Source organism: Astyanax mexicanus, chromosome 13 (genome assembly GCF_023375975.1).
Source record: "Astyanax mexicanus isolate ESR-SI-001 chromosome 13, AstMex3_surface, whole genome shotgun sequence".
NCBI classification, from domain to species: Eukaryota; Metazoa; Chordata; class Actinopteri; order Characiformes; family Acestrorhamphidae; genus Astyanax; species Astyanax mexicanus.
In genome coordinates, this window is record NC_064420.1 from 6,159,243 (window position 1) to 6,176,325 (window position 17,083).

At 42.6% G+C, this 17,083-nt stretch overlaps 1 protein-coding gene across 1 annotated transcript in view; it reads left to right on the forward strand.

Moving 5' to 3' along the window:
* Nucleotides 1-17,083, forward strand: part of LOC103024256 (inactive dipeptidyl peptidase 10) — a 90,532-nt gene that overhangs the window by 20,684 nt on the left and 52,765 nt on the right. The window contains exons 2-4 of the mRNA XM_022677277.2: nucleotides 4,973-5,087; nucleotides 7,110-7,205; nucleotides 13,378-13,472. Coding sequence (XP_022532998.2) covers nucleotides 4,973-5,087; nucleotides 7,110-7,205; nucleotides 13,378-13,472 — 306 coding nt within the window. The remainder of the gene's footprint in view (nucleotides 1-4,972; nucleotides 5,088-7,109; nucleotides 7,206-13,377; nucleotides 13,473-17,083) is intronic.

Sequence of the window (17,083 nt, forward strand, 5' to 3'; positions counted from 1 at the left end):
GAACCCCTGACTGGTCCACCACTTTCATTACAGTTTTGAAAGTGTGTGACATATTGAAACCTGTTTTGAGTTGGTTTGCCCACTCATCCCTCAGCATCCATGGCTCATATGAAGCATGTGTTGGTATTGACTTTATCCGTTGGTTTCCTCTCGTGCTTGTGTTCGGAATGATGAAATCTTGAGGCTCTTTATGGGAAAGTGTGCCTAATGATCTTGGGTATAATTTACAGGTTTGATGAAATTGCCATGTCCCTGCTGTTGGGTCCTTCCCCCCTCTGTCATGCAGCAGCTAGCGGTCTTAATTGTGTGCACAGACTAATTTCAGAGCTCAGGGGACTCATGGACGTGCCTCTGCTGTGCCTCCATTAGAAGGAAGGCTCAGCTTTGGGGTCTTAATTAGGGAGACGACTTTGAAATGAAAACACTGTGTGCCGTGTAGTTAGCAGAGTGTACAAATTGCATTAATTGAGCTGCGGCTGCAGCCGCGGTAAATCACCCTTATCTGTGGTAATTTGGTATGAAGGAGTCACGTAAGCTTAGAATGCAGTGCTGTTCTCAGTGATGGAGAATAGAGGATGAATATGTAACATGGGGATAGATGCTTTTTTGAGCAGTGGAGTGGAGTAAAAGCACCCTGATACTGACCACTCACATTGCACTGTGCATGCAAGATGGTAGAGTGCAGAATGAAACGTTCAGGTTAAAGCAAATACCAAAATATTCAACAACAAAAATCAGTCTTTTATGCATCGTCATTTAGCAATATGTTTAGAAGTTTAAATGTTTGCTGGGCTCAGCAGGTTTGGGTTGGTTTAGCCGCAATGGTAACAGCCAGCCTTAGCAGGCTTAGAGCTGGGATGCTAACAGAAACAGGCTCAGAAGGTTTCTAGAAGGTTAGCTGAAATGTGGAGAATCGTTCTATATGCTATATAGTTAACTATATATGGGGGGGGCCCACGAGGAGCGCCTAGTGATCCAGCGGTCTTGAGCACTACCACTATGATCGGGAGATTGCCGGTTCAAATCCCAGTCATGCAGCTTGCCATCAGCTGCCGGAGACCTCTGCTTGGTGCATGCCAATAATTTGATCCTTCTAAAACAGATTAACATCTTTTCTACCATGGCCACAGGATGAATATTTTCACATGGTTGTTTAAAATGAGAAGCTACTCACTGCATCAGTTAAGATTAAACTTGTTTTCAGCTGAAACTTAATCACCATGCAGTAGTTATCCAATGGGAGGCTCTTGACTATTTACTTAGCAGTGACTTTTTTCTGGCCAGGCAGTATATTTTGCATTTTCGAGATGTGATTTATTGATCATATCGCACAGCCCTGTTGGCAAACAGTCAACATATCAACACTAAAATGCATATAAAGGGCACCCAGCCAACCACAGTGAAAAATCCCGAGTTTAAAACACTCAAACACTCAAAAGTTTCACAGCAAACTTTTCAGACAGGCCTGAGTAAATCCTGCAGGCATATTATCTTCCGAAACCGTATTCATGCCATAAAGCATCAAGGCGTGACATCCAACGGCTGCTGTGGAGAATCCGTGAGCTTGTGGCCGACCTTCAAACTTTTTAAAATGAAGTTTAAGAGTCTAATTTTAGTGTCAGGACTGAAGATTAGAGAATGTCAGAGAGCTCAATCACGTCAGATAATCGCTGGCTCATTTTTTGCTCCAGTGTTCTAAACACTCAGCACTTAACAGTGCAGTTTTTTTCACTCTATGAGCTCGTGGTTCATTACTTTATTTCCCCATCAGCCTTGAGGAGCGATGAGAGCCGACTCTGGGAGTTTCGGCCCCTCTGTCTGAGCACACGGGGCCGGACTGCACAGCGGTAATAGAACAAAAGCTTTATGGGGACAGTCCATGATGCATGTGCGCATTCTCTCAGGCCCTTCCCCCACTGCTCCCTCTACAACCTCCACTACTGATAATTTCTCCCAGCCCTGAAATAACTGTAGGTGCTGGTTTATGATTGATACAGGGCTGTCTGGCCTGAGTTATGGCGGAAGGAGGACATGTCTCGGTCCATTCTCTCTTTCATCCAGCCTGTTAGAAGATTTATACTAGGGTTGCACAATTTATCGATTCAGCATCGCAATCGCCAATGTCATATAAGGCAACTTTAAATCAAACGGATCATGCTGCAAATTGCTTAAAACAAAAGTAAAATTTACACTGTACACGGCCTAAAGCACTGCCACTATGATCAGGAGATTGAACTGGTTCGAATCCAGTTTATGTAGCTTGCCATCAGCTGCCGGAGCCCTGAGAGAGCACAATTGGTCTTGCTCTCTCTTATAGTGCTTTTCCGCCGACGTGGAACCAGCACCGTTCTGGTTTGGAACCTAATTTTGAACCGTTTGCCGTGTTTCAACCAACAAAAAAACAGTAGGTTCCGGAACCAAGAACGTTTGTTCTCAACGAGAACCAAAGAATACTAGGTTCCTCAGCGCAAACCGTGACGACATCTGTGGGCGTGTTTTGCTTAGAATGCATAGTGTTCTGCTGAAAAAACACAGTATTTACTCTGGATTTGGTGTTTTCTGAGTTTTAGGATAAACTTGAAGGAAGAACTAGGAAGGAGAAACTTTACGGTGAACTAGAGGAGGATATGTTTGCACGAAAAAGTGATAAACAAGTTGAAAAAGCCTAAAATCTGGCAATCTGGTGACAACTAGACTTAAACTGGCAAAATTGAGAGATCAAACAATATGCCAAGTGTACTAGGAAGTCAAACTGCGTGCCCGTTGCGTAAAATGTTGGCTGGTCTTTTGATCATTTCACAGTTACCCACCCTTCTGGAAATTTAATATACCTTATTTTTCGCACTATAAGGCGCAGCGGTTTATAAGGCGCATTTTTTTTCCAATACTAGTAACTCGTAACTGGGTGGAAAGACCTTTAAAGCTAAGTTAAGTAAACAAAACTGTATATTTAAAAAAAAAAAACAGCTACTTTGAGGAACCCTGAGTGTTCCGGTAAGCCAGAGAGATATTAGCTAGTGGTTCGTTTTAACACAGTAAACACGCAGGGTACAGTCAGATGTTCTCACCTCTGAATGACTAAAGAGCTAGCGCTTAGCACAGTTAGCAGCTAATGCTAATACTGCTGGAGAACTAAACAGAAACTCCAGTATAATGCTGCACCTTAGTGAAGCGGTTTTACTGCTCCTTACATCCTGACGGGTACAATTCATACATAAGGCACATCAGATTAAAAGGCGCACTGAAGATTTTGGGGAAAGTTTTTAAAGGTTTGTGTGGTGTGGTGTGTGGTGTGGTGTTCCGGTCTGTGGAGCCGGTTTCATTTTTCATCAAATGATACTAAAAAAATATTTTTTCTAACTCAAACTCATTGGCATTGGCTCATTATATATATTATATACATATATCAAAACACATTTTCGATAAACACACACTGTACACCCCCCCCCCCCCCACACACACACACACACACATTTATATTACATACAGTATGTTTGGCCAAGGGCTAATAAACATTGATTCATTTGTTGAGCTTCCCCTCCTTGAAAGACCAGCATCCGCCACTGATATACACATATACTTGCTATATATGAAACGTATTAAAAATTGGAACAATTTTATGTATAGACACATATATGTCTGTCCATAAAATATGCATGGTTATGAGTGGGAAGTGTGTGGTTATTTTATTTTACACCATACCTGCTGGTTTATAGATTTAAAAAAACTAAAGCGCAAATTCAAAATACACAACTAAAGAACCAAAAAATGAACTTGTCTTGTCTAATTGAGGACATATCTAGTCATGGGAAAATTTTATATTATGATTTCACTTTGAAAAAAAAAGAACATTCCAAAGCATTCCAGTATGTTCTCCCCACAAAACATACTGTATGTGGAAATTATATTCTTCCCTCAGAAATACATACACACACACACTGCAGGTGCTTTATTAGGACTGGTACAGGTGAAATGAGACACCAGTTGAGGGGAGTTATGCCACGGTAGAAATATGGGGCTCAATTAACTTCTCATTTTTACGGCGAAACTTTTTTATTTTGCCGCTTTAGCAGAGAACTGCTCTGAATTACGCAGACTTCTGTCAGTGTGACCTCTTCCTGTTCCCCCAGAGGCTCGCGAAAATGATACGTCTCTCACAAAATCCTTGCTGTGAGGCTGTGGAAATGAAGCAGCACTAATACTCTCCCTCTGCTGTGGAGGAGCATATGTGTGTGTGGGAGAGGGGTTGGGGGGGAGGCTTTGCTGGCATGGAAGTAGTGAATGTATGAGTGCGTCCATACAGTACAGTATAAAAAAGTTTGGGCACCCCGGATAATTTTCATTTGATTTGATTTTTCTTTGTAAATCATTGGTTGTTGACAGGGGTTGGACAATGAAACTGAAGCACCTGGTTTAAGACTACAATAATTTATTGTGGTGACGGACAGTTCTGGTGGAAACAGGAGAGTTGAGGTGCACATTGAATTCTGCCGTGATTTGGGCAGTCGTGGTTTCATTCCTTTCAGACAGCTTCCTCTTACAGTGTCCACAGTTAATCCTGTTGGATGTTGTTGGTCCTTCTTGGTGGTATGCTGACATTACCCTGGATACCGTGGCTCTTGATGCATCACAAAGACTTGCTGTCTCGGTCACAGATGCGCCAGCAAGACGTGCACCGACAATTTGTCCTCTTTTGAACTCTGGTATGTCACCCATAATGTTGTGTGCATTGCAATATTCTGAGCAAAACTGTGCTCTTACCCTGCTAATTGAACCTTCACACTCTTACAGCTCTTGTGCAATTAATGAAGATTTACCACCAGGCTGCTCCAATTTAGCCATGAAACCTCCCACACTAAAATGACAGGCGTTTCAGTTTCATTGTGTAACCCCTGTAGATTTCTTTATTAATAACTGTTTTTGTCCAATAGGTGTGAAAAATGTAATGTTAATTTATTTTTATTTCTCTCAGGACCTGGGGAGCACAGGTGGGACTCCCCGGAACTGGAAGGGCATTGGCATTGCCATGGTGGTCATCCTGGGGGTCTTGTCTCTGGTCACCCTTTCCATCATCGTCCTAACTCCTGGTAAGACGAGAAAAAAAACAGGAGAAGCTTTTTAGAGTAAAGAAAACATGATTAGAAAAGAAAAGAGGATAAGCGAAAGGGTGTTGGGGGATGATTAAAAAACCGGGGGGAGGAACGTTGGGTAAACAAGGGAAAAAAAGCACAGCCTGGAAATAGAGGGATGTAAAAGGAAAGATGGAGGAGGTGGAAGAGGGGGGCGGGAGGAAGAAGCATGAAATTGTAGAGGGGAGTGTGTGAGAGGGGTTGTAGGCACTGAACAGATGCATAAGCCATTCATTCATGCAAACAAATGCAGAAAGATGCAGAAAATCTGAAATGGATAGTAGGACAGCTGCACGTTTATCTCGTACACAAAAAACGCTTAAGAGTGTGTTTCAGTGAAGCTGGACCTTATTGCAAATTTTGTTTTAAAATCGTAGTGAAACAAAAAATAAAAATCACTACCAATGTAACACAGGCCAGACACACTCAGTTTATTAACAAAGGGGTTAGACTTACATGAGTAGTAAGGGACAGGCAGGGTCAGTAACAATATGTCATTAAATATAAACAACATACCAGAGCGTAGTCAGGCAAAACAGGGTCATACATGGTGCAGAGAAAGAGTTTATTAGAGAAAGGACAAAGGAAATGCAAAAATAGTACAGCAACGTAAATAAACAATAGAGAAGGCAAGGCAAAAATCAGTAGTCGGAAACAAAAACATATCAGTTATGAAGGAAACACGGTGTAGAAGAGCTAGATAACTAGATTCAGAACAAAGCAAACTAAGAGGTATTTATGCTAGACAGGCCAGGTGAAAACAATCAGTAACCAAGGGAGCGGGAACGCCGTAGTGTCTTGGATCAGCAGAGCCAGGAAAGGCTAAAGAAAGACAAAATCTGCCTTTCTGAGTGGCCAATTCAGAGCCCAGATCTCAGATGCTACTATCTCAGATGTAAAGAGGAGCGTACACTTGAGGCTTCCAAGGTATATGATAAGGCTAAAGCAGGTTTGCCAGAAAGAATGGGCTAAAATTCCTCCTAAGCAATGTTTAGGTCTGATCCACAGCTACAGGAAGTGCTTGGTTAAGGTCATTGCTACCAGGTATTGATTCCGAGGGTTCACTACCACTTTGAGGGGTGTAGTCACATTAGATTTGTCAATACGTTTGAGTTGGATGAAGATCAGATCACATTATTTGGCAAATCTATGCAGAAAACCATGAAATTCCAATTTTTTTTTTGCCACTGTATATCATGTTCAGCAGATTTTTTTTAGCGGATAATACTTGGATGTGTTTATTTACTTAAAGGTCTCATTCTTTTGTTTTGGGGTTTTTTTATTCATTTTCTTTTATTAAAATGTCTAGTTGTGGTCTCTAGTATGATTAAATGCCATGTGAGCCGTTTTTTGTGTTTCTATTTAGCCCTGCTTTAGATCACTAAATTACTGGTCTCTGAAGAAAGACAGGATTTGGCTTTTGCTCATTAATATTCATACAAGTAAACATATCGCCTCTGATTGGCCACCCCCCACCATGTTGAAGCCCCAGAGTCTGCTCTATATCATAAAATCCAACGCGAACATCGCCCGCCGTGCTTCCCTAGTGTACATTTAAGGTCTTGGTAAAACGCAGAATCAACCTGAGATCCAATTTAAACTTACAGTTACTTACACAAGACAGCTAACGCTAACTAGCTGCTGTAAACAGAAGGTGAAAGCTCTTCTTTAGCTATAGCTACTTCTGCTGTAGCCTGGGTTAAGCCCCACCTGTGGGCGGTCTTGAGCCGAGGTGGGTGAGGCCATGGACTTACAAGTTGACGTACACACCTAACATCTTCCTGATCAACTCGTTTTTCTGAGGCTTTTCTATTCTGAGCTACTGCAGACAATGGAGGCTGAAGAACAGTTTCATATGCAGCATCACATACAACACAGAGAGACCTATAGTATTTCTCAAAGAACAAGAAAAAACTTTGGTGGATACTGTATACATATGTTTTTAAAAAACATTCTAACTGTTTCTTTCATGTTCTACAGATGAGTCTCACCTCCTCACGCATTCCCGCCTCACAGTGGAGGACCTGGAGAGCATGGAGTTTAAAGTCCACGACCCCTGCATGATGTGGCTCAATGGTAAAATCTGTATTTTTGTGAAAATGATATTCATGTTCACATAAAACCACTAGAAGAATATCAAGAATTTACTGTTAAGAACAAGCAAAAAGTTGTAACGCCAGATAGAGGGGAGAGACGCGAGCCGAGTAAAATGAACAGACTGGTTTATTTACAGGCTGATAACCAGGTGTTATAAACAATAGAGCCAAACAAACAATAACCTCACCAGATACTAAAGACGTAGTCGTATAAACAGTCCGTGTTCGAAACCAAAAGACAGTCCAGCCAAGCATTAAATCCAAAAGGGGCAAATCCAGAGACATAAACCAATAAACCAAAAACCAGGGTCGTAACGAGAGATCACACAAGAAAAACATAGAAGAACCGCTTAGTATGCAACAAAAGTCGACAATACCTCGCGAAGAATGTTTACATAGTGCTGCCTTAAATACATAAACATGATCAGCATAACCCGGAACTTCCTCAGAACACAGGTGAGTCTGAGCGTCGGAGCGTAACGTGATTGGGCGAAGGAGAGCGACTGACGGTAACGTCATAATCCAAAGGATTCTGGGAAATGGAGTCCGGCGGTGTGGAAGGAGAGTCGGGCTGCATGACAGTACTCCCCCCCAAAGAGTCCGAAACGATAGACAGATGAGGACAACTCAAGGGAACCGCCCCCTCACACCCAGTGGAGATCTGGGCAGATGGCCTGGTAGCAGGAACTGAGTGGACAGGAGCCCTGGACCTGGGACGACCTCTCCTGGAACCGTGGACGGAACTGAGGGACCGGACAGAGCCCGCGCTACCACGTCTACCCCTTCTAGGACCTGGAGACCCTCTCCTAGGACGACCCCTGGGGCGTGGTGCCGGACGGGACGGATGAGACCGATGGAAGTCCTCCACCAATAAGGGATCCAGGACATCAGCCGCTGGGACCCAACTTCGCTCCTCTGGTCCGTAACCCCTCCAGTCCACCAGGTACTCCAGGGCTCCCCTTCTCCTCCTGGAGTCCAGCAAACGTTCCACAGCATACACAGGACCACCTTCCATATCCACAGGCGGGGGAGGAAGTGACCCAAGCGACGTCTCATCCAGAGGACCAGGGATAACCGGCTTTAACAAAGAAACATGAAAAGAGGGACATACTCGGTAGTGAGAAGGTAAATCGAGACGATAGGTTACCTCATTGATTTTCTTTAAGATCTTGAAGGGGCCTATATACTTAACTGAAAGTTTCTTATTGCCGTCAGACAGCCGGAAATCCCTGGTAGATAACCAAACTCGGTCTCCTGGAGAATAAATGGGGGTTTCACGACGTAAACGATCAGCTTGTTGTTTATGCCGCTCTAAGACTGCCTCAATACGTCTGTGAGTCTCCTCCCACACCTCCTCGCTCCGACGCATCCAATCATCAACAGCGGGGATGTTAGAGGGTTCGGCTGACCAGGGCATGAGCGGGGGTTGGTAACCTAGAAAGCATTGAAAGGGAGTCAACTTAGTCGTAGAACTAATGAGTGAGTTCTGAGCTATTTCAGCCCAGGGGAGATATTTGGCCCAGTCATGGAAATTATTTGAACAATAAATTCTTAAGAATTTACCCAATTCTTGATTCATCCTCTCACATTGTCCATTACTCTGAGGATGATAACCTGATGATAGACTAACAGAAATCCCTAACGCATTCATAAATGCTGACCAGACTTGAGAGATAAACTGAGGTCCTCGATCCGAAACAATATCTTCTGGAACACCAAATATACGAAACACATGATTAAACAGAGATTCTGCCGCTTCTAGCGCATTGGGTAGTTTGCTAAAGGGGATGAACCTTACACCACGAGAGAAACGATCCACAATAGTCATAATAACAGTTTTACCCATGGATACAGGGAGATCGGTAACAAAATCAACTGCTAGGTGAGACCAAGGTCGAGCTGGCACCGGTAAGGGAACTAATTTACCAGCCGGTAGAGTACGAGGAGTTTTACTTTGAGCACAGACTGAGCAAGAGGAAACAAAATCATGAATATCTGAACGCATATTCTCCCACCAAAAACGATTTTCTAACAATTGGAAGGTCCGAGTCTCCCCTGGATGTCCTGACGAAGGAGAAGTATGAGCCCATGTAATTAATCTGGCTCTGCACTGGTCTGGAACGTAGGTTCTGTCTGGCGGGCACTGAGCTGGGGGGAAAGTTACAGAATTAAACTGATCAATTTCTTCTGAAATTTCCCATCTCACGGGAGCTAAAACAATTTCTGGCTTTAAAATAGGTGCGTTTTCTGGACCTTCTAGATTGTCTTCAAACATGCGGGAAAGTGCGTCAGCTTTAGTATTTCTGGATCCACGTCGAAAAGTAATAACAAAATCAAAACGTGCAAAAAATAGAGACCAACGTGCTTGTCGTGAATTCAAACTTTTCATAGACCTAAGATATTCAAGATTCTTGTGGTCAGTTAAAACCACGAATGGGTGCAATGCTCCTTCTAACCAGTGTCGCCATTCCTCTAATGCTAATTTAATGGCCAAAAGCTCACGATCCCCAATACCATAATTTCGTTCAGCTGGGGAGAGTTTGTGAGAGAAATATGCTACTGGATGCAATTTACTGGGAGAATCAAAATTTTGCGAGAGAACAGCCCCTACCCCTACACTGGATGCATCAACTTCTACAGTGAAAGGTTCTCTAGGATCTGGATGTTTTAGTAGGGGAGCAGTAGTGAACATTCTTTTGAGAGAATTAAAAGCCTCGATAGCGGACTCAGACCAAATCAAATTTCTGGTGTTGCGCTTTAACAGATTAGTGAGTGGAGCCGCAATAGAACTGTAGTTGCGGATGAAGCGTCGATAAAAATTTGCAAAACCTAGAAATCTCTGTAATTCTTTTACTGACTTAGGTTGGGGCCAATTAACAACTGCTTGAACCTTCTTATCATCCATGGAAACACCCTGAGCACTAATGACATACCCCAAAAAGGCTACTTTTGACACGTGAAACTCACATTTTTCTGCTTTTACAAAGAGCTGGTTCTGAAGAAGTCGGGTTAGAACTGCTCGTACATGAGATACATGAATGGATAGATCAGAGGAGTAAATCAAAATATCATCCATAAATGCAATGACAAACTTGCCAAGCATATCACGCAACACATCATTGATTAGAGACTGAAAAACAGAGGGTGCGTTTTTTAGGCCAAACGGCATAACCAAGTACTCATAGTGCCCTCTAGTGGTAAAAAAGGCAGTCTTCCATTCATCTCCTTCTCTAATCCTTACCAAGTTGTAAGCACTGCGAAGATCTAGTTTAGTGAAAATAGAGGCTCCACGCAGTTGTTCAAGAGCTACAGGCACTAAAGTTAGAGGATAAGGGTTGGTTTTGGTTACAGCATTAAGCTGTCGATAATCAATACAAGGCCGGAGACCGCCATCCTTCTTTTTAACAAAGAAAAAAGGAGCAGCAACAGGAGAAGTAGAATGGCGGATAAAACCCTGTGCTAGAGCCTCCTGCACATACTCCTCCATAGCTAGTTCCTCGGTCTGAGTAAGAGGATAAATACGTGACTTAGGGGGTATTTGGTTATCAATCAAATCAATGGCACAATCATAGGAACGATGTGGAGGAAGTTGGGTGGCACGAGTTTTACTGAAAACTTCGTTCAAGTCTTGGTAAGTAGTAGGAATATGTGCAAGGGACTCAGACCCTGGACTTTCAACAGAAGTGGATTGGATCTTAGTTTTAGGAACCATTAAACAATGTTTTACACAGTAGGGAGACCAGGATGCAATTTCCTTGTTTGACCAAGTAATCACAGGATCATGTTTTCTTAACCATGGGAGTCCCAAAATAATCTGATAATTAGTGTCTTTCATGATAAAAAACCTGATCTCTTCTGAGTGAAGTGCGCTGACGCTCATCTGAACAGGGGTGGTGATGTTGGTTATGGTTCCTCTCCCGACAGGAGATCCATCCACAGCAGACAGTCTTATGGGATCCTCCAAGCTCTCAAAAGGAATCAGGAGTTGTCTGGCCAGTTGTTCATTAAAGAAGTTCCCCTCGGCGCCGGAATCTATCAGAGCTGAACACACAGAAGCAACAGACTGGCAGAACAGTATAACTGAGATCATGAAAGATTTAGAAAACATGTCAGAATTGAGTCTGCTTACCCCTTTAGCGTGTGGAATCCGAGGGGTTTCCACACGCTTTCCCGAGCTAGTAGCAGGTGGTTCATATGGACGGTCCGGGTTGCCATGGAGACCATGGGATTGCCCACCGTGGGACGAACCTGAAGCTTCCTCTTGGTGTCTAGCTCGAGAGGGGCATGTCGGGCAGTTACGCAACACATGACCAGCTCTGCCACAGTAAAAACATAATCCAGCTTGATATCGTCGTAAACGTTCCTCTCTTGACAACCGGGTAGCGTCCACTTGCATGGGTTCCTCGTCGCTGCGAGGGGAGACCGTAGGTCGAGCGGGGGCAGAGACACGAGATACAAATCCAGACATGCGTGGCATAGTATCCTTACGATTTGATATTGCACCTTGTTTAAGTTGATCCAGTCTTATGGCTAGAGAAATAAGTCCATTTAAGGGTAGTCCATCGTCTTTACAGGCTAATTCCGCTAGCACATCAGCCCTGAGCCCATTGCGAAACATAACTCGCAAAGCCGGTTCATTCCACCCACTACCAGCGGCCAATGTACGAAATTCAAGAGCATAATCAGACACAGAACGGTTTCCCTGACGTAGCTTAACCAACAACTCGCCCTGAGACTGACCATGATGAGGGTGATCAAAAACTGACTTAAACTCACTAAGGAAATCTTCATATGTAGCTCTCTCCATGCTAGGCCACATAGCAGTAGCCCAATCGAGGGCTTTACCGGTGAGACGCGAAATAAAAAATGAAATACGCGCTGAATCAGGACCGACAGTGGAGTTAGCAAAAAAAAGAGATATCTGCAACAAAAAACCTCTACACAAATCAGGAGAACCATCATATTTATCAGGCTTGCTCACAGGAAAAGTAGCTGCCGACGGGGTGGAAGAGCTAACTGGAGGCGAGCTAGCTGAGGCTAAGCTAACGGGGTTAGCCACTCTTAGCTGGGCAAGCTGAGAAGCGATACTCTGTAGGCTCGTGGTAATCTGAGCTAGCTGGGAATGCTGCTCAGACTGCTGAGTGGTAAGAACTGTAACGGTGTTAGCTAGGTTCTCAAACAGCTGACTATGTTGTTCGAGAACCTTCCCCTGATTCCCTACAGCCTGCTGTAAATCATTAAACTCAGCCATAGTCCCTCGTGGCGAGGTATTATGTAACGCCAGATAGAGGGGAGAGACGCGAGCCGAGTAAAATGAACAGACTGGTTTATTTACAGGCTGATAACCAGGTGTTATAAACAATAGAGCCAAACAAACAATAACCTCACCAGATACTAAAGACGTAGTCGTATAAACAGTCCGTGTTCGAAACCAAAAGACAGTCCAGCCAAGCATTAAATCCAAAAGGGGCAAATCCAGAGACATAAACCAATAAACCAAAAACCAGGGTCGTAACGAGAGATCACACAAGAAAAACATAGAAGAACCGCTTAGTATGCAACAAAAGTCGACAATACCTCGCGAAGAATGTTTACATAGTGCTGCCTTAAATACATAAACATGATCAGCATAACCCGGAACTTCCTCAGAACACAGGTGAGTCTGAGCGTCGGAGCGTAACGTGATTGGGCGAAGGAGAGCGACTGACGGTAACGTCATAATCCAAAGGATTCTGGGAAATGGAGTCCGGCGGTGTGGAAGGAGAGTCGGGCTGCATGACAAAAGTGCACTTTAATCATATTTAAATTGTTTGAATAGAATTTAAAACTGTGGGGAACAGAGGCAGATTCACAAACTTTATGAAAAGGCAGTAAATGTAGATGCAGAAATAACTGTATGAGATGTGATGAGATAAGGCTAAAAAATGCTACAGTATTGCTACCATACTAAAATCATTCAAAACAACTCTAAGCACAAGGGTCTTATTTAAAAGCAAGTTTGCTGAACCGAAAAATGGCATTAAAGTGCAGGCATGGCCTCATTTAGTGAGTAGCTGTTTTTGAGTACAGCCATATTCTCAGGTGAAATGGAATTGGCCTCTGTTGGGAGTGAAAGATTGCTTGTTGACCTGGCTGAATGGTGTGTTCTGCAGAGAATGAGGTGGCACTGTGCTCCCGGGAAGGCCACGTTCTCCTCCACAACTTTAAAACCAACCTGACCACCACACTACTGGACAACAGCACCATGGTGAGTCACGCACATACTTATACACACATGCAGGGATATGCTTATATGTACCAAATGGAAAACCTCTGGAATATAATCAAGAGGAAGATGGATGACCACAAGCCATCAAACCACCAAACTGAACTGCTTGAATTTTTTCACCAGGAGTAAAGCAGCATAAAGTTATCCAAAAGCAGTGTGTAAGACTGGTGGAGGAGAACATGATGCCAAGATGCATGAAAACTGTGATTAAACACCAGGGTTATTCCACCAAATATTGATTTCTGAACTCCTAAAACTTTACATTATTTGAGGTCTGAAAGCTCTGCATCTTATTTGTCATTTCAGCCATTTCTCATTTTCCGCAAATAAATGCTCTAAATGACAATATTTTTATTTGGAATTTGGGAGATGTTGTCTGTAGTTTATAGAATAAAACATCAGTGTTCATTTTACTCAAACATAAACCTATAAATAGCAAAGCCAGAGAAACTGATTCAGAAACTGAGGTGGTCTCCTAACTATTTTCGGAGCTGTATTTAGCCTGCTGCTAACCCTGGCTAGGACTGCTGGAGCAGCATTAGCATTAGCTGCTAACCACACTAAATGCTAGCTAGCTCTTGCGCTGTTCAGAGGTGAGTATATGGAACTGTAGTCTGCGTGTTTACTGTGTTACTGTGCAATCTATGTGGAAAGAACTGCTCAGGGTTCCTCAGTGTAGAGCTGTCAGACGGCATTAGCTGCTAACTGCTATCGCTAGAGGTTAGCTGCTAATGCTCTAAGAAATTTGTGAATCTAAGCTTACTGTAAATAAACGGAAGACCTTTACTTACCCAAACAAACAGTTTTCAGGAGAGCAACACTTGTTTGACTTTGACTTTTTCTTTTTAAGAATTACAGTTTTGTTTACTTAACTAGTAAATCTACCTGCTGAATTAGAAGGAAAACATGGCGACACCCCCGATTGGCTTGATGCAGTCTTTCTCTGTACTATATGGTCAAGCTTCTCGCACAACAGCTCAATAGTGTACAGATCCAGTGGCTGAAGACATGTTGGAGGTGTGTTTGGAGCCATTATCCTGTTTTAGGATGAAATTGGCCCCAATCAGGTGCTGTTAGCAGGGTATAACATGGCGTTGCAAAATCTTGTGATAGCCTTCCTCCTTCAAGCTCCCTTCCACTCTGTTTAAATCTCTTATTTTACTTCCCACAAAGCATCCCCAGACCAGACCATCATGCTGCCTCCACCATGCATGAAAGATTGCAGTAAGCATTGCTCTGTCATCTTTTTCATTGTTTGTGCACCTCACAAATGTTCTTTTGTTTGATCCAAAGACCTCAAACCTGGACTCATCTGTCTGAAACATCTTCTTTTAATCTTTTAGTGTCCATTGTCTTTTCTTCTGTACCGTTGATGCTGACACTGGCGTTTTATGGGTTCCATTTAGTGCAGGTGTTAGTTCACAACCTGTGAGACATCTTGGTTTCAAACTGCACACTCAAATGACTGTATCTTCTTGCACAGTTGTGCATCAGGGCCTCCCACTCCTTTTTCTGTACTTGTTAGAGCCAGTTAAGCCTTTCTTTTTGAACACAACAATAGACTGACAGCTCTCTAAAGAAATTGTTCTTTCTAGCCATTTTGATACTAAACTAACCTAAAAATTCATGCTGTTTTTGATTTTCAGCTGTACAACATAATTAAAAAAAGGGGTTCCTAACAATCTATTAGCCTAATAACATTCTTAATGTGTATTGGCAGCCATACCTTCAGATCAAGACAGAGGACTGAGAATATTTAGATTATATGTAAAATAGCCTCTATACAAAAATAAGCTTTAATGCAAATACTTTCATTCTTAAAAAATTATCCGATACATCTGACTTGAAAATTTCAATGAAAGAGACCCATTTCAGTTTCTGAATCAGTTTCTATGATTTAGCTATTTAAAGGTTTATGTTTGAGTAAAATAAACATTGTTGTTTTATTCTATAAACTACAGACAACATTTTTCCCAAATTTCAAATAAAATGATTGCCATTTAGAGCATTTGTTTGCGGAAAATGAGAAATGGCTAAAACAACAAAAAAGATGCAGAGCTTTCGGACCTCAAATAATGCAAAGAAAACAAGTTCATATTCATAAAGAGTTTTAAGAGTTCAGAAATCAATATTTGGTGGAATAACCCTGGTTTTTAATTACAGTTTTCATGCATCTTGGCATGTTCTCCACCAGTCTTACACACTGCTTTTGGATAGCTTTATGCTGCTTTACTCCTGGTGCAAAAAATCAAGCAGTTCAGTTTGGTTTGATGGCTTGTGATTATCCATCTTCCTCTTGATTATATTCCAGAGGTTTTTTAACTTGGTAAAATCAAAGAAACTCATCATTTTTAAGTGGTCTCTTATTTTTTTCCCAGAGCTGTTTATGTGAAAATGGACGAATGCTCTTCCTCAATTGGCTCTCCAGGACCACAGCTCTCTAATGAATTACCTGCCTGTAGGGCAAGTGAGGGGATATAGATGTATGGCCACATCGATTCAATCATATTTTCTTGCCGCCAAGCTGTAGCCATCTGAAAAAAGAGAGAGGTGGCCAGATGGAAGCAGAATACAGAGCGCTGGTTAAAAGCTCTGAAGATGAAAAAAGACCAGCAGAGAATGGCATTTAACGGCTCTGAGGGTTTAATCTCTCATTCATTCTCTCTCTCTTTCTTTCTTTCTTTCCTCGCTCTGTTTGGCTCTCTCTTCGCACCCCTAACACAGCTTCAAAGAGACTGCTTTAGCAGGAGCATCACTTTGAACACGACGGCTGGGTGACACGGAGAGATTTATGTGGGTCGTTGCCACTGAGCTGTGCACAAGCATCTCTTCAAAACAGCAGAGATCTTTTCACTCAGATGCACCAAAAAACCCTCACTTATATTACCTTACAGTCTCAGTCTCTTATTTCCTATTGAAAATGGTTTGTAATTTAGGTCTCAACCTCATTCTACTCCATCTGATTTAACTTCACACAGATGATGAAAGCACTGTGAGTGGGGTCGGCCTCAGAAATGGCTGGTTTTGGGAAGAAATGTGATTCATTCAATTCTTTAGTTTTGAAAATGATTCTATGTCTAATAGCTGTCCCTAAAAACACAAATATGTTTATATCAGAGACTGTAAAAAAGATCTGAGGGTGCTTTCACACCACATTGTATATATTTGGTCCGCTTATTTTTGTTTTCAGACTGCAGTGTAGGGAGCGCACAGAAGACCTTTGTGTGATACTCCTACCTCCTTTCATCATCACTTACGTATCGATGCGTTTTCCTTAACTTGAGGCTGATTGGTTTTAGAAGGACATGCGTCTGACGTTGGCGTGTTTACAATTCAGCGGGTGGTTCATTCGGCAGGAAGCCTTTCCAGGATCAGGATAAAATTAATAAACAGATTCATTTCGTCTCCATAGTAGTAAGAAGCTGCTATTGTGTTTTTTATACCAGCAGCAGCAGCAACTTCAGGCACAGTACCATAGGTTAGTTCAAATTCGCCAAACGAACGTGCTCGTCCTGAAGCAGCTGTATCCACGGCTCATTTTTCCTGCTTTACCGGTTATTTTGAGAGGGTACTGACTGCAGCCTGCAGTT